This window comes from Clinocottus analis, unplaced genomic scaffold (genome assembly GCF_023055335.1).
Source record: "Clinocottus analis isolate CAN_PGR_092001 unplaced genomic scaffold, fCliAna1.0.p SCAF_23, whole genome shotgun sequence".
Lineage (NCBI taxonomy): Eukaryota > Metazoa > Chordata > Actinopteri > Perciformes > Cottidae > Clinocottus > Clinocottus analis.
This window is the reverse complement of record NW_027175965.1, coordinates 1,758,825-1,777,232: the sequence shown is the minus strand read 5'-3', so window position 1 is coordinate 1,777,232 and position 18,408 is coordinate 1,758,825. Positions and strand designations below refer to the sequence as shown.

Here is an 18,408-nt window from a genome sequence, read left to right as displayed (position 1 = left end):
CCCTGCAAAGTGTCCACTGTTGTGATTTCATTTCTTACAAATCAATATATTGGTCCCGTGAGAAAGAAAAGAGGAAATCAAACGTCTACAACTAGGCCTAATAATTATCTGTGCACGAGAAATAGCTTAATGAAAAGAAATTATGACAATAAACAACACAACCCACCCCCCCCCCAAAAAAACTCAGTTTAGTGACAGGCCACAAAACTTGACGCTTTCTTCTTTTTCCTCCAACGATCTCCGCTCCGTCGCAACACGGATGTTGATACTACCTTTATGGGATATATAACTCCATCATGTTGGACAAATCTGTATGTGATGTCTCCATAGGGGAGGAAACTGTCGACGCCCGCTCGCCTAATTTCGCTTTTCTCTCTCTAATGAACGTGGGGCCCATGGGACCGGCTCTGGCCCCGGGCGGTAAGCTGACACTGGCGCGCTGTGTGTGGTATCCAGGGCCGGGCTTGATGGAAAAAGCCTGCTTCCACTCATGTCAAAGTCATTTACTCAGAGCAACCCCCCGCTTACACACGCACGGTAAAAGACCACCACCTCTCCATCTCTCACACTCCTCGGCCCAGCCCGGCACTGCGACAGTTTGTTTTTGTTATCCTCTGGACCCGTTTGGGAGGAAATTATGAGCAAAATAATACAAATACTATGAGATGGTGCGGTGTTTTTTTTATTATTGCGTTTGGGTATCATCAGCCACAGATATCACGCAGATCATAGGCCCGAGTGAACGTTTTGTGTCGTCACGGCTTCAATTGCAAGTTGAACCTTTTTGCACACATGCTGTGGTGGTTTATTCGTGTCAGGAAAATGCATGATCTGTGGCTGAAATCACAGCTTCATCCATGCAGGACCAGAGAGGGTGGAAAAACTCGTGTTTTACGTGTGCGTCTGGCGTGTGGCGCTGTTGATTGGGATGTGTTGGGTGAAGGTTTGATATATGACTTAATTGCGTTGTCCAAATTTGGACGAGGGGGAGAGAGGGCGAGGAGAACATGAGGGGCTTTAACACTGCTTAGAACGGTAAGGGGACTCGGGCCAGATTTGGCAAGAGCGTGGAGTGTGTGTGTGTGTGTGTGGGGGGGGGGGGGGTTAGGGGGTGTATTCGTCACTGATTTCAGGGAGATTTGGAGGCGCAGAGTGCGGATGGGGAGAAGGGAGGGGTGGGGGTGTGGATGGGCTCTCGGAGAGGGAAGAAAGATTTATGCAATGATAGGTGGTCGAGCTTTGTTTGGCTGGACTGTTGCGCGCAATAGGTCGAGTTTTTTTCTGTGTGTGTTTCCTCCACTTGAGGGATTATTAAGGCGGACGACGGCCACCCGGCGCGCCACGCAGAACCACTTAGCGCCGCTGTGACACCCAGTGGAGCCCCTGTGTCGCACTAAACCGCTGGACACTCAGTCTCCAGTGAATAACCAGCCCCCCCTCCCCTCCCCTCCCCCTCTCTTTTCCTCTTCCTCTCTCTGTCAGTGCGTACTCGTCGTGCGTTCTGCATGCGTCAAGGAAGTACCGTGCGTAACGGGAGAGTAGTGCGTAACGGGAGACAGACATTTCACTCCATTTTGCACTGGGATTCTGAGGACCACTGGCGGTGTAACGCTCACTTGCAAGGACACTGACCGCCGGATCCCAATAGATTCCTCCTTTAGAAACGTCTCACAGCGCGTGTTTTTGCCCTCCCTCTCTTCAATCTACGCCAGTCGTACGTCAGAGCTGACATGACGACCGAGACCCCTCAGCAGCAGCTGGACCCTCCGCCTCCTCTGAGATCCAGTCCGGCGTCCGGCTCCCTGCACCCCGCCATGCTGAGCCCACAAGCCGCCACGGAAAGTTCGTCCACCGCCATTAAAGGAAAGAAGACGACCTCCGGTTTACGGCGACCGGAAAAGCCGCCGTACTCCTACATTGCTCTCATCGTCATGGCGATACAGAGCTCCCCCACCAAACGACTGACACTCAGTGAGATCTACCAGTTCCTCCAGGCTCGCTTCCCGTTCTTCAGGGGCTCGTATCAGGGCTGGAAGAACTCTGTCCGGCATAATCTTTCGCTGAACGAGTGCTTCATCAAGCTGCCCAAAGGGCTGGGTCGGCCAGGGAAAGGCCACTACTGGACCATCGACCCGGGCAGTGAGTTCATGTTTGAGGAAGGCTCGTTTCGTCGCAGACCAAGAGGCTTCAGGAGGAAATGTCAAGCTCTGAAGCCCATGTACCGGATGATGAACGGCATTGGCTTCGGCGCCTCCATCCTCCCGCAGAGTTTTGACTTCCAAGCTCCATCCGCCGCTCTCTCCTGTCACGGCAACAGCTACAACTTGGACATGATGAGCAATTCAATGGCCGGGGGTTACGACGGGCTGAGCGGCGGCCACCACGTGCCCCACATGTCTCCGAGCCCCGGCTCCACGTACATGGCGAGCTGTCCTGTGCCGTCGAACGGGGAGTACGGGCCGGACAGCAGCAGCAGCCCCGTCCCGTCCTCTCCAGCCATGGCCAGCGCGCTGGACGGCCACTCCCCGTACGCCAGCACGTCCGCGCACTGGGCGTCCTCCGGCGGGTCCCCCTACATCAAACAGCAGCCTCTCACCTCCAGCAGCCCCGCGTCCTCTGGGTTACACTCCGGCATGTCGCCTTATTCCCTGGAGCAGAGTTATCTTCACCAGAACGGCAGAGACAGCCACAGCACCGACATATCAGGTACCACCACCTCCATGAGGCTCTTATGGGGAGGATGAAGTCCCGACCAATGTCTTTGGAGGTTATCGTACATATTAATAGAATTATATAGCAATCCACATAGCATGTCCAGCTCATCTCAATCGGAGATTAAAATAATCAAGATTGTGTTTCAAAGTGCAGCAGAGGCCTGCGACCAATTATACATGTTTTGAAGGAGTGAAAACTAAAATTATGTATTTAATGATTATGACTTTTATTCAAAATTGGGATTGTCGTAATTATTCAAAAGCAAAACAGACGTAAAAATAGGAGATTACACACTAGAATATTCATTTTACTAGAATTGTTTTTTTAAAGTTTGACCCTAAATTGTTTCCGTTGTCGGAGACAAAATATTTAAGCAATTGTTTAACTCCTTGTATTGAATATTAAAGTCACATTGTCCTGCTGCGCTTCGTCCAGCAAATGTATAATGTTTTTAAGGGCCAATAAATAAATAAAATGCAGATTCTCTGGGCTAATGTGTAATATTGTCTCTTAAATCCACAATCTGCGCACGTGCTAATAAACAGATTAAGATCAACAGCTATTTGTGTGATCGCGTTCGTAATTCACCTCCGCCAGTTCACGTTCATTTGCTTTAGCATAACACACTGAGGGTTTACTTAAGTCAGGGGATTTGGCCGAGGCGAGTTACCCACGCTGGAGCCTAAAGGGTCCCAGAGGTTAACCAAACAAAAGTGTCTGCAGGTCGGACCACACCAGCAGAGCATTTCAAGCAGCGCGTCTCCGCAAGAGACGGCCGGGCCTTGTTCAACTTTACGCGACGGCTTAATTGCGGCTGCGCGGGTTGGAGTGCGCAGAGCAGGTCTATCTATGGCTGGACTGTCAGGCAGAGAGGCTCGTGTGTTGTCTGTGGAAACGGGCAGCAGGGCAGCGAGCTGTGGCCCGGAGGATAAAGCCTGCTGTCTTCCCCTGAAAAGCACAGTCACATCTGGAGTCCTTATGACCTTGACGAAGCCGCAGCCTCCCTATTTATTTTTCTCTTTCTGGAAATAGAGGCTCACTTACAGACACGAAATGACGGCCTCGTTTAAATTGTGTTGCAGGTCTGGGGCTCTCAAAGAGAAAATAAATAGATAGATTATTGTTATTAGTTGGAAATCTAAATAAAAACATTCAATTGGTAAAGACAATTAAAAAATATATATAGCTGAAGAAAGGTGCTTTGCTTTTCGGATTACAACTCATTGATATTGAGCTGTCCGCTTGTGAAAGCTTCATAAAGCCATATGTCTAACATATATATATATATATATATATATATATATATATATATATATATATATATATATATATATATATATATATATATATATATATATTATCTGCATTTGCAATGAATCTGTAAGAAATGGGAGTCAACAGGGGTTTGCTTATACAAACCATAATTATTTCTGCAAAGCAAGGCCTTATCCGTCTGCACTTATAGAACATATGAACGTGAATACACATGTTCCAGTTTATAAAGCTGCTCAGACTAAACTTTATTTTATTTGGAAGATGTAGAAACATTCATTTATATTCACCTTGAACCCCAATTTAACCCCAAAACCCTTTTTTTCCGTGTCGAATAATTTCGCAAAAAAACCGTGCTTTAGGATGCTCAACATAATATATGAATACAACAATCTGCGCCTCTTCATTGACCATGTTTCACTGTCTCCTCTCTAGTGGGGATTCCGCGCTACCAGAGCCATTCCTCGGTGTGCGACAGGAAAGATTTTGTGTTAAACTTCAACGGCATCTCGTCCTTCCACCCCTCGGCCGGCGGATCCTACTACCACCATCACCACCACCACCACCCGCAGAGCGTCTGTCAGGACATCAAGCCGTGCGTGATGTGAGCGTGCGCGCGCGCGCGTGACGGGTCCCAGTGAAACTGCAGCTCCGTCACGAGAGAACCAGCACGCGGACATTTTGGATGTATCGTGGCGTCCCGCGTTCACTTGTTTGCCTCTAAACATCGCAGCCAGAGTAGCTTTCTTGGTTGGACTTGAGAAAACTATGCATTGAAGGAAATGAATGAAGAAACCACACATGCCTTAAAAAAAAAAGAAAGAAAAAGAAACACTCAGCCAATATGAACCCCGACAAGCGTTTTCTTCTTCAAAAGAAGCTTCAGAAACACTTTTAATATGTTTGCTCTTGTAACACGTGCAAACTAATTATATTCTATGTAACTACGTTCTATGCTATTAGAGTAACTACACTTTGCACTTATTGTATAACCCTTTGCCAACTTTCTGTCCTGTAAAAGGTTTCAATAAAGCTGATATATATTTTAGGCTACATTCCTGCAGGTTTCTGTCTTTTCATGCACATTCACGTGGAAAGGTTCCTGACTTTGCATGAGAGGGGCGTGATGTTGAGCTGGCATGAAGCAGAAACACATCATTCCATATTGAATATTGCTTTCTGGCCGTTTACACATTCCCAGTTATTGTCATCATGATGGAAAGACCATTTACTCTATATATATATATATATATATATATATATATATATATATATATATATATATATATATATATATATATATATATATTTGTACTTTAACCGAGTATTTCAACTATTGCTGCTTTACTTGTACTCATTTATTTGGCAGCAGATAATATGCAATAATTATCATGCTAAACATATGACCAATTTACAATATTTAAAGCATGAATATTTAAACATATATCCCTTTAAACAGCTACATTAAGATTATTCTGACATGTTGACGCGTCAGTTATTATAGTAAAATAAGACTATATGCACTGCATATAATTTTACTTTTGCTTGCTGTTAATACTTCTTACTTGGTAAGTATGGGATATACTAACTGACTTCTTAAGGAGCATTTTTGTATTTTATAGTGTTGCTACTTGTATAAAGGATCCAATTACTTCTTCCACCACTGATGGTCAGGTTTTAAAGTATTATTCTCTAAAATCATTCATTCATATATAAGGTATATATGACAACTTATTGTGCAACATGTAGCTTCTACAAAAATGTCTGCTTTGAGCTTGTTTTTCTGTCAAAGAAACCTTTTAGCCTTCGATCAATAATGTTCGTTTCCACAGTGCTTTAATGAAGCCTTTGTGTTTCAATAGATTATATTTTGGTTTGCAGTTGTGATTACAGTGGTGAAGAAGTTCAGATCCTTTATTCAATTAAACGTAACAAAGCAACAGTATAATAGTAATAAAGCTTCACCTTTTATTTCTTTAACTCCACGACCAGGAAAAATTACACTTTTTTTGTTGTCAGAAAATACAGAAGTTTTACAGCAAATTGTACTTTTGTACTTTTTATACACCAGAATGGCCCTTTGATTATACATTTTATGTTACTGGATTGTCATTTATTAAGAAGCAAAGTGAAGTCGATGCATGTCATGTTGAGCATGTTTAAAACGATGAATGGGGTTATAATGTCTTTTATTTTGTACATAAAATCAAAATCTTCAAAGTAACAGCTGTCAAATCAATGAAGAGAAGTTATAAAGTAGGATAAAATAAAAAATACTCTAAGCAAAGAACGTTTAGCTCAGAGTTGTACGTGCTTCAGTAAATGTACTAACTTATTTATTTGGAAACAGGATGACTCTAAAGCAATGTGGAGAGATGAGAACCACACTGCTCATTCAAGCTGACAGTGCTGATGAGAGGAGAGAGGCTCAAAGTAATATTACATTGTAAAGAAAAAAGAGGAAGAAGTCACTTCTTAAAATCTAATTATTCCCAGTTTGAATATTTCCACATTTTGCACGTTTCACAGCCACCTCCAGCTTGTCTGAAACAGCTGAAAGTCTTTTGCATCCTGAGGGTTGCTCCTTTCCATGTGGACTTCCAGAGTTGCCAGAATTTCAAGACGCCGTATAAACAAAGCCACGACAGGGCCCCACGTCCATGGAAATGCAACAACTTGGTATTTTTAGAGTGCGGTAAACAGATTAGACTCGCAGAGCGCTGCCTCGTCACACAAACAGAGAGCAGACTGGGGCGGCTGCACTTGTGCTGCTCCTCTATGGTTGTTGTCTCCATGGCTTTTGGTCATGACTCAAATGCAGCATCCCCCATGACTAACATATGCAGATGGACATTTGGCAGTAGCAGCTCCTTATAAGGCCACTGACATAATCACACTTCCTCAAATCTGTCTTGAATGCAACGTCTCAGAAAATGTTTTCTCCAGGATGTTTAAGATCTGTTACCTCAGTGTTTATTTGTCGTGTTAAAGCTCATCATGGGGGTTTCTCTGGAGCACTACTTTGTGCATTTATTTTCTTATGGAACTTAAAAGTGATGCTCTGGTTGAATGAATGAAATTCCACCAATTTTAACATTTTTAAGGTATCACAAATGAGAACCACGTGAGAGATTCCTGCTTTTACAAGTTACATTTCCATGTTTTAACTGGCCAACAAGCCACATGTGGACAAATCCTCATGTGGTCGAATGATTCAGAGAATAAGAAAAGATCATGGCAGCAAATTATACCAGAGATCTGTATTTTCATATCAGCTTCAGATCCAGAATCAGTCAGAAAAACAAAGTGGGTTTTAAACAATTTGGGGTCAAAGACATATCTTGTGGGGTTGTGAGCAGAGAAAAGAAAGAACAGTCACATGTCAAAAAGATAAACGTCTATAGACAACAAAGTGCTCTCTAATTTCCTCATTCAGCCCTCCATGATGAAAAGTCACACAAAGTGGCCTTGCAGCTGCTGGAATTTCCATGACAAGATTGTTAAGGAGCTTTCAATATGGTGGAGGACAGCGCCACCTAGCGGCTGACTTCAACAAAGAGATTTGACGTTCACAGAACTCTGAGAAATCACAAACTAAATCAAATGAATATGTGCATATTATATTATATTATCGTAACAGATTTACATGAACATTTATTCAGCAATGTAAAATAAAACCCAGTTAGAAGGATACAATATTTTATGACAAATGTATTTTGCTGTAGAGGAAGATCCTCAAACACTCTGAATTCATCTCAAGCAATCATGTGAACATGCACGTTAACAGATACATGGATAACAGGCACCAATGCGCTGATAGACACAGAGAAGCGCTGACAAACAAACCAACAGTTATCTTCCTTGAAAAGAAAATGATGACTATTTCTGTTTTTCTTACGACCGAAGCTGACGATATACATTCCCAGCCTTCAGCCTTTTAGCTAAACGGGCCTAAGCAGGCCACAACCTCTTTGAAGTCTACTGGAAAAACACAAGCGATGTCTCATTTTAACTCTCGGTTAGATGGCAAACAAATGCAGAGTCACTGTTTCTTCAATATGAACCACGATCCGTAGGGCAACACCCACAATGCGTCCACCGCTTTGTGCACATTGAGCTCATTTACCAATGTGACCCGGCCTGTTGCATCACTGAATGTAATGCATCTTGTTACTGTGTGTGTGTTCAATAGGCTACCCATTTAAAAAGATCTTAGCTCATTACAAATGACGATACATGATACACAACTTTGGTATTTTAGAAAAGTGAGACCTAACCTTAGACAGATTGGCTTAATTGCTTCTATTTGAAAAGTATTCAACACAAAGCAAAAGGGAATTTATGGAAAAGGGCGTGGCTAATTGCCATAACTGCACTGACGGTTTGACAAAGAGCTCAACAGGTGAATGATATGCCTTTGTTGTCATCAGTGGTATTACACCACACAATTCCTGTTCATGCATACTGCAGTGATTATAGATAATTGAATAATTTGGGTGTTGTGGTAGTTGTCAAACTATTCTTTGTTGAATTAGATTAGTTTGGAAATAATGATCATTACTTCCACAACATGTGTAGCAGCATATTATTTAATGTAGTTCAACATGCTGAATAGTTCCCCCATTGTTTCAGAGCCACGGCCACCTATTCACTTCAATATGTGGCAACAATACAGAAACTGTTGAAGTGATCAAGTGTAATTTAGTGTATTGATTTGTCACTCTGCCTCTTCAATGTGGAGCAATTTCGGCAGAGAAGGTGTTTTCCACTGTAGAAAATGGGGGAGATTTCAACCAGATTGTCCTTTTCTGCAAACGTTTGCTTTTCCTTGTATCAATCTTAATTGTGTGTCTTGGCCATTTGTGGGTTCTTTGATATGAACTGTTGCAGATTTGATATGTGGGCCATTTTATGATAGGTTGGTTCATCCGGCGTACAAACACGAGGCGTCCAGCTCGGTGTCCACTGTGTCCCATTATAACATTAAGTTATGCAGGTGACGCCGCTAAAGACACATGTCGAACTTTGTTAAGTCCTTTGATGTTGGTCCTCCAGTTTCGGTCTCAAGGATATGAAGATTTGCTTTTGTTGATTTGATCAACAGATCCGTAAAACAGAGTTCCACCACAAAGAATCACACAAAAGCACCATTTAAATCTTGTGTTTACCAGAGATGTGGCCATGGGTTCCGTAGAAGTAAGTCATTCAGCATGAAAAAAGCCTAAACAAATGACTATTTATATGAAGATATTGGAGCTGACTAAGAATAAAACAACCGATGAGTCGACTTATCAACAAAGAGGAGACAGCCTTGTGGCCTTCTAAGCTGATGAAGGTTGCTCCATGCAGGGTTAGAGGAGAGAGAGAGCCGCTTGGCAACGATACAGGAACCGTTTGAATCTGTCAACGAGCAGCTGGCAGCCTCCTCCCAACCACAAGCCAGCAAAGCAGAGAGGAAAAGAGAAAAGTTTGGCATGTCCGGCCTTGTAGACGAGCTACGGGTTGCACCTGTTCCACAGCTCTCTGAGAAGACCAAGACCAGTAACAATAATAACAAAGAGGTCGGACCCGAGAACACGAGGCCATTTAGGGGCCTCTGAGTCATCACCTGCAGGGGGAAAGGAACGAGCACGAGAGGCATCTTGGACATCAACAAGCTTCCTGGGGAAAAGCTTGGCCGTGGAGTGCATGTCATCCAGCCCAGAGAGACTTTACTCAAACCCTGACGATATCGAAATGGACGTGGCGACGCCGCAGCCTTCCAACTGTGCAATCCGGGGAGATACGTGTCTTCCTGTCTTCGCGGGAAGAAGAAACATTCCAGTGGAGAGGCCCGAGGAGTCGAATCCTCAAAAAAAGCAGTCGGATGAAGTAAAAGCATCCACTACCGCCTGCGGGATTCACTGCTCCTCCTGTCGCTGCTCTGGAGTCTTCCCACTTACTGGAGACAGGACTTTGAGTCCCAGCTGACTTTTGGCCCCGCCTCTCATGCATCTGTCCCCTCACCAGCATCTCCAGACTTTAACCAAGTACAATTATACCTGCAGCGGTTAGTCAGACCCAGTAGTCCATGCACTACCACTCGCTCCAGTCTGTCTGTCTGTCTGTCTGTCTGTCTGTCTGTCTGTCTGACTGACTGACTGTCTGTCTGTCTGTCTGTCTCTCTCTCTGTCTGTCTGTCTCTTCTCAGACCTCCCTGCGTTGATCCCAGCCCTCAGGCTGAGCCCCATCACATCCGTAAGTTTATTACTGCCGCTTTTAGTGTGATTATTTTGCATATGCATTCATAAATTAGTGGGGTATTTAATGGTCCCTTTTATTTAAATCGACCAAGTACAGTTAAAACATAAACATCACCTTTTGATGCACTGTACCAGACTGTAGCTATACAGCTAATTTGCATTTGTAGTCCCCTGACAGATTATAACAAAACAATAGCAAACAGTACAGGATAAAAGACACAAAACAACAGTATGTGTGGTGAGAAGAACACACAATAAAGCTACAGAACAGCATAGTATAAAATAAGGTTACACGATGTAAAGAACCAAGCTCGGTTTGGATTCATTCATGGCCTTCAGAGCGGGATACTGGAGAAATGTTCCTGCTGAGGAGGCGGAGCGTGCCGTTCCGATCGGAAGGTCGGTGATTCAATCCCCTGCTTCTCTAGTCCTCCAGTGTCTTGTCTTGTGTCCCTAAATGTTGTGTGAGTGTGTTTGTGCATTTAGATGATATCTTGAGGGTTTTTATGTTGAAGGATCTTCTGTTCTCACAGTTTTCTCTAAAAGGGAAATATGAAAAACCTAATTTCCATGTCACAAATCAGAAACAGCTCAACATTATTCATTTCTCATGGCCTTATTTGGATTTTCAGAGAAGCTCTGCACATTTTTCTGGCTGGTCCTAAATGTTGAGTTTAGGGGTTAAAAAAGGGAGGGAAACTGCCACACTGTGAGGAGCTGTGTGGCCTTGAGAGCAGCTTCACCCTCTTCAAACCAGTCACAGCCGGAGCAAGATTAATGTTTTGCACATGGATGATTGGCAGCTATTTATTTGAAAACCAATTCCAATGTGCTCTTTGAGCGCAGGACTTTGAGGTCCTGGGATATTCTGGAAATCTGTCTGTGTTTAATTAGGCACTTAATATAAACACTGTCGATGACACACTGAAGTGCCAGAGAAACAGTTTCATACTCGATCCATCAGGCGTACGACTTCACAGAAAATTACCCCAAACTGATGTGAGGTCACCAGTAAAAATACAGAATTTAAATACTCTGCACTTGTTTTTTACGGACATTCCTTCTAGAAATGTTGACCTTATTGAACTGAAAGAACAGTTTTTAAATCAAGATGGCTTTTCTTTGCTTCCCTGTTTTTTGCATGTGCATTAGTGTAGCAGCAGAGGGGGCTATGTTCCTACTTAAAGCCAGTGTGTGTACTGACTTACAAGCTGCATGGGGAGACGTGATGGTGGTGGTGTTATGACACATAAACCAGAAATAAAGCCGGTGCCACATTGTTTAACAGAGCGGTTCTCAACCTTTTTTCAGTGATGTACCCCATGTGAAATATGTTTTCAGTCAAGTACCTCCTGACCAAAACATTTATGATTGAAAGAACTGCACAGTGCTATCAGTGTCTGATTTAAATATAATATATACCAATCTATTTGATTTAATATTCGTTTTTAGTGAAGTTTTGAATGGATGCTAATTTTACGTATATTTTTTTTAATTTCACATACCCCCTAGAGTGTCTTCATGTACCCTATTTGAGAACCACTGGCTTAACAGACATGGAACCCGCATTTATATAAACCTTTACATTTCATACAAACATTTACTGTATTTGCTCTCTTTGTTTTATTAGATTGACAAGTAGTTGCATCCGTCCTCACGTACTTTTCCTCAGTATTTATGTAGTTTTGCTATTTCTACTCCACTATTACATGTCAGAGGCAAATATTCTACTTTTTTTTTACTTCAGAATCAGAATTAGCTTGAACCGGATTGTCAAACAGAGATAAAAGACGTTGAGGTTAAAAGTTCCTTAGGTGAATGTAACCAGAGAAGAAGACCGGAAACGATATAACAGATAGCCAAATCCCAAGAAATAAATGACGATGATGTATTCGGATATGATAAACTTGTCAAGAGTGAAACTTGATCCATAGGGGGAAAATTCCCAAGCAGGAGCCTAAAGTACCAAAACAGTAATTAACGTTTTAAAGTAATTTATGTGAGCTCCACCTTTACCTGCAACATTCAAGTTATGATCACACTACTGCAACAATAAATTTACTTAAATAATAGACTAGATCTTATTATGAAATGGGACATTCTGCATAATTACGATTTTTACTTCTGGTACTTTAAGTTGACTGTATTTTGATGCTAACATTTTTCATAACTTCACTAAAAGGTGCTAAATGTGAGATTGTGAGCATGTTATTGCCTCCAGGCAGCTCTCAGCAAGGGGACTGTTGAGTCGGCAACTCACAGCTAACGGTGCTAACAGCATGAACAGAGTAAACAACAATAACAGACACAGCTAACAGTGTTTACATGGAGAGGGGCTCTATTACAGGCTCTATTAAAGGCTCTATTATAGGCTCTATTGTTCTGCTGGGAGCAGAGAAGAGCATGAGCCAGTGGGGTTCACAAGGCACTAACATGCACTAAAGCTGCTGGCTCGACTGTCTAAACAAAGAAAGAAGAAGATTGGATTACATTACACACACACACACACACACACACACACACACACACACACACACACACACACACACACACACACACACACACACACAGGGAGAGTGACTTAATTCTCTGCTCTGTGAGCTGTTACACCACTCTAGTTTTGCATCTCAAATAGTTTTCGAGGCTGTATTAAAGCTCTGGATATGAAGAACCTTCCTGCATGTTGAATACAGGATTTGTAGCAGAGTCATTCTACATTGTGCTATTTCTACTTTCAGCCCAGGCCCACTAAAGTAAAAGATCTGTCCATTGTGCACTTCTACGTACTGACCACTGGGGGGCATGAGCGTGTCGCAGGCCTTCATGAAGAACACCTTCAGCTTCTTCTCAGCAGAGTTTCCACCTCGAATTAAATTCTATTAACCAGAAATGTTTAACAAACGAACATCACAAATATTTACATTAGCGACAATTTGATTCAATGTGCTTTTTGTATTTGGTCCAAGATATCACGTCAGGGTGCGGTGGCTTTTCACTGGAATCTCCTCATCGGGACAGATGAAGAGATTACAACGGGACTGTCCTGTTACTATTAAGAAGAAGAAAAAATAATTTAACCACAGCTACAGCCTCATGCACCCCTCTGTGGGTTGCTGGTTCAGTTACCTGCAGGCCACGCGGGTGTCCCCTCCACACACTGATGCTGTCAGCAGGGGTCACCGGTCAGTCGTCACAGGCTCAGACGGCTCGTGGGCCGGACCTCGCAGGTGACGCTCCGCTCTGCTAGAGACCTCACAACACCTGCAAAACACACGCACACACACACACACACACACACACACACACACACACACACACACACACACACACACACACACACACACACACACACACACACACACACACAGAGAAAGAGAGAGCGAGCGGCGGGACAACACAGTGAGAAATATCACTTCTCACAGATCATCACCGGTTTATCAGAGTTTGCTTCTTTTTCTTCTCTTCTCTGAATTAAAAACAATTCTGAATATTGTGAAAGAGTTATCGTAATGCAGCTGGTGAATCTACAGGATAGAGATGAGAGCAAGAAGCTGGCTTGTACTTCTTTTATTGCATTAGGGTTGTATTTTTTATTGCATTTTATTATTAAAATTATTATTATTAGCAATATCTATCATGTATGTTACTAATGTGTTCCCCCCCCGCCCCCCCCAAAAAATGGATGTTAAGTTAAAATGCAAAGTTTGAACTATAACTCTCCAATACATGCAGAGTCCGCTTCATTAACTTTTCAACTTTACCAGGATTACTTCTGTCAGTAAATTGATTCAGAGAATATTTTCGTTTTAAATATATTTGCAGAATTTCAAGAAAATGCATGTGAATGTTGTGAACGTAGTTCGATTTGGTTGAATCCATGAACTTTAATAAGACAGTTTTGTAAAGTTTAATACAAATAGCAGTTAGAACTCTCTCCCCTGTTATGAACTAAAGTTGACGTGAGAATGATAAATAACACAGAAACACTTTGTCTTCGCTTCCATAAATGTTGCAAATAAAACACATTATATGTTCTGATGCACACGTTTTTAATAATCTTATTACAGGCATTTTTATTTTTCTGACACATTTTCGGACACGTGACCTGATAGCCTTATCATAATACTACTGAATAATACACATTGAAAACGCGTGAATAAAGCATTGAACGTCTTTTTGTTCACAAATGAATCAAATAAAGAAAAACGGAAAAGAAGATTTAAACACTAACATTAAATAATCTGTATTATAGTTAAATAATAAACTAATACAAGACAGATAATGAATATATTCTCTGACATAATACGACGCCCTTCACGTAATTGCCTTAGTCTTCGTCATGTTTTTAAACAATTGCCTCCATCACGCTGAGAACACGCCGCTGTTGTTTTTAGGCTCCGCGGTCAACACGACGGAACACAACTTTCCAGGAGCCGCGGGGGCCTCACGGCTCAGCGAACAGCCGCTTCAGTGCGAAAGGCATTTGGAAGGTCTTCATCTTAAACATCCCACCTCAGTCCCAGCAGCCGCTCGCACCCGGGAGACCTTTTTTTTCTCACCCATCCCGACCAAATGAGCTTCATTTAACCTTTAATTAGTTTCCACACATCGCCCACCGGCGCGCACGGGATGCCGTCGCCCTCTTTCATGTGCGTCTGTTTATTCAGAGGCTCAACAGCAGCTGACGCGAGCTCCTCACAGCCTGCAGCCTGATGGGTGTCAGCTCATTTTTGCATTATAGTCGAGCAATACCTTTGGTCTAATTACAGGTTTAAGCATCGAAACCCATGTTAAACCGTTCATTTAGGCAACAGGCCTAGTGTTTCCGGGCCTACGCGGCTGATATGAGACAGATATAACAGCGTAAACTCGTGGGTGGCCGTTTTGGGTACATTTTGGGGGAGCTGCGCTTTCATATCCGCTTTTACGCACCGTTTGGATATTTGGGAAATGAAGAGGAGGGTACAGCGATGTGCTCGGACGTTTTAAGGATTGTAACCCCACAATAAACTCAATATTGTCGTCTCCAAAATAGACTAATGAGAAGGTAATGTAATGTTCACAATATGATATATAATACAACATAATAAATGTCTCACAAATTGAGTAATTATGTGGGTATTTTTCAGTATTTTAGGCACACCCTTAACAGCATTTTAATAACTCCATGGAGTTATGAGGAGAGGGGGAGAAGGAGGAGGAGGAGGAGGAGGAGGAGGAGGGTGTAGTAACTTTTGTCGCCCATACAGCTTTTCCACAGGTTCACTTCGTCCTCCAATTGGATGATGCAGCACACTTTCGGGGAGGAGCAGCCCGAGTAGCCAAAAGGGAGGAACAAATGTTCAGCGTAAAAAAAAAGTTTCTCGCCGCGTCGACTCCTGCTCCTCCAGCCTTACTTACTTTTAGCCTTCTCCCTTTCCCAAATGTTCACTGCGGCACCGTGCGCTCTGTCCGGCTCACCGCGGCGAGCTGTGGCTTAAAACAAGAAGAAGAAGGAAAAAAAGGACTTCCAGACGAAACAGAAGGAAGAGAAAACGGTAACAGACCCGGAGCGCGCGCTGAAGTTGAGAGCGTTTGTGGAGGGGACGCAGTTTGGGGAGCTTTTACGCATCGCGCAGGATGCAGGCGCGCTACTCCGTCTCCAGCCCCAACTCTTTGGGAGTTGTTCCGTACATCAGCAGCGACCAGAGCTACTACCGGGCCGGCGGTGGATACAGCGGGATGCCTGCCCCCATGAGCATGTACTCCCATGCGGCCCACGACCAGTACCCGGCCAGCATGGCCCGGGCGTACGGGCCGTACACCCCTCAGCATCAGCCGAAGGACATGGTCAAACCCCCTTACAGCTACATCGCGCTCATCACCATGGCCATCCAGAACTCGCCGGAGAAAAAGATCACCCTGAACGGGATTTATCAGTTCATCATGGAGAGGTTCCCGTTCTACCGAGACAACAAGCAGGGCTGGCAGAACAGCATACGGCACAATCTGTCTCTCAACGAGTGCTTTGTCAAAGTGCCCCGGGACGATAAGAAGCCCGGTAAGGGCAGCTACTGGACTCTAGACCCGGACTCCTACAACATGTTTGAGAACGGCAGCTTCCTACGGCGCAGGAGGAGGTTCAAAAAGAAGGACGTGCAGAAGGACAAGGACGACCGGGACCGGCAGGGCAAGGACCCCTCGTCTCGCGACACCGGCGGTGAGCAGGACCCCTCGGGGCAGGGCTCCCATCCGGTGCGGATCCAGGATATAAAGACGGAGAACGGGACGTCCACGCCGCCGCAGGCCGCCTCCCCGGCCCTGAGCGCCGTGCCCAAGACCGAGAGCCCCGACAGCAGCAGCAGCAGCAGCAGCATCAGCATGTCCACGGGCAGCCCGCACAGCGTGCCCTCCACCCGCTCCCTCAGCATGGAGGGACCCGAGCACCACCAGCAGCACCACCACGGCCAGGTCCCGGCGCAGGGCTTCAGCGTGGATAACATCATGACCAGCATGCGGGGGTCTCCGCAGGCCGAGCTGTCCCCGCCGCTCATCGCCTCCTCTCGGACAGGTATCGCTCCTTCCATGTCGCTCAGCTACTCCCCGAACCAAGCGTCCGCGTACAGCTCGACGCCCTGCAGCCAGAACGCCATCTCCTCCAACCCCAACGCGACCTATCACTGCAACATGCAGGCCATGAGCCTGTACGCGGGGGAGCGGTCCTCCGGCGGGCATCTGGCGCCGTCCACCCCGGTGGAGGAGGCCCTGCCCGACTATTGCATCACCGCGACCTCCTCCTCCTCCTCCGCGTCCCCTCTCGGACACAGCAACCTGGGCCAGGCGGGCCAGGATGGCCACCACGCGCACCAGGGCCGGCTGGCGTCCTGGTACGGGGACCTGAGCCACTTGAGCCCGGGTTACCCGGCGCAGCAGCAGAACTTCCACTCTGTGAGGGAGATGTTTGAGTCCCAGAGGATCGGGCTGAACGGCTCCCCGGTCAACGGGAATAATAGCTGTCAGATGGCGTTCCCATCCGGCCAGTCCATCTACCGCACCTCGGGAGCTTTTGTTTATGACTGCAGCAAGTTCTGAAAGCCAGAGTTGCGAACCTCTTAAATTAATAACTCTAATATATGTTTTATATTTTTTGTTTTGTACTTTTCGTTTGTCCCTACTCCGAATGGACATAAGAGATTCAGAGAGCTTTTCTTATCGAGACGTGTGTAACACCGAAAACACGTAAGTGTTCTTCCCTCTAACTCTGAGAATTGTTTATGAAGATGGCTCAAATGCCAGCTTGTATGACCATATACTGTAAATTATAACCTAATATAGTAACTTATTTTTTTAGAAAAAGGGGAGTGGTTGGATATTGAGGACCAAACACTTTATATTTTTTCCAGTTCCGTCATTGCTTTATTTCTCCCAGTTATTGTATAGAAATAGAGGAGGGGCTGTGTAGTCTATACTGACTTATTTTATTCATTTTGTCTTATTTGTTAAAAACTATTTTGAAGGCATTACATTTTGTTTGTTTAATAAAGTGCCATCTATTTGATCTTAATTGGAGTGATTTATTAGCAGTGAGGAGGGAGTATTTCATGTTTTTAATGAGCAGACAGATTACAGGTGGAAGTCAACATGTGATAAGTTATTTTTAAAATGGAGGTCAGGGAGGAACACATTTTCTTTAGATAAATAAACAAGGAGTGTGTGGCCTAGTTTTATAATTTGCGTGCCTTTAAGCCTCATCAACGTTATTTAGATTGTGTTAATTCACAAAAGAAAAGAAAAAGGCAAATGAAACATTCATTAAGGCCGATGACTTGTTTGATTCAAGAAGGAATATTTCACTAAAAGTGATCAGCGGGTCTGCGGCCCTATTGGCGCTGCAGAGGTCACATTCAACCCACAGAGGTCACCTCATATAAAGAGGTGGCACATATACACGTTCATTGTGACTTTCAGAATAAAAGCCTGCGGCGGAACTGCAGATTTGAAGCACTTTACAATCATGCAGTGCAGCAGTGCGGTTGAACTCACTAAAGGGCTCGTGAGCGAAGCAAATCAGTAATTACAAACCGAGCCGGCTTCCGTATGACTTGTTTGTGAATAAAGGGAGGTTTTAGATGCAAAAAAAAAAAACAACTGCTGCTGAATTTGTTTTGGGAGTCTTCAGGGGACATTTTGCTGCACGAGC

The 18,408-nt window shown here is 44.2% G+C and overlaps 2 protein-coding genes across 2 annotated transcripts; both read left to right on the top strand.

Annotated features, from left to right (window-relative positions):
* Positions 1-1,330: 1,330 nt before the first annotated feature.
* foxf2b (forkhead box F2b) lies at positions 1,331-5,042 on the top strand. The gene is made up of 2 exons (XM_068589865.1): positions 1,331-2,706; positions 4,423-5,042. Exons 1-2 carry the CDS (start codon positions 1,731-1,733, stop codon positions 4,593-4,595), a joined length of 1,149 nt encoding a protein of 382 aa, XP_068445966.1. The 5' UTR covers positions 1,331-1,730; the 3' UTR covers positions 4,596-5,042.
* A 10,579-nt stretch (positions 5,043-15,621) lies between these two features.
* foxc1b (forkhead box C1b) lies at positions 15,622-17,829 on the top strand. Its single transcript, XM_068589884.1, has one exon. It carries the CDS (start codon positions 15,849-15,851, stop codon positions 17,298-17,300), a length of 1,452 nt encoding a protein of 483 aa, XP_068445985.1. The 5' UTR covers positions 15,622-15,848; the 3' UTR covers positions 17,301-17,829.
* Positions 17,830-18,408: the final 579 nt, after the last annotated feature.

Excerpts from the sequence above, each read along its gene's own strand:
- foxc1b (XM_068589884.1), top strand. The coding sequence starts at position 15,849 with ATGCAGGCGCGCTACTCCGTCTCCAGCCCCAACTCTTTGGGAGTTGTT.
- foxf2b (XM_068589865.1), top strand. The coding sequence starts at position 1,731 with ATGACGACCGAGACCCCTCAGCAGCAGCTGGACCCTCCGCCTCCTCTG. Across the intron at positions 2,707-4,422 it reads CCACAGCACCGACATATCAG|TGGGGATTCCGCGCTACCAG; the intron begins GTACCACCACCT and ends TCTCCTCTCTAG.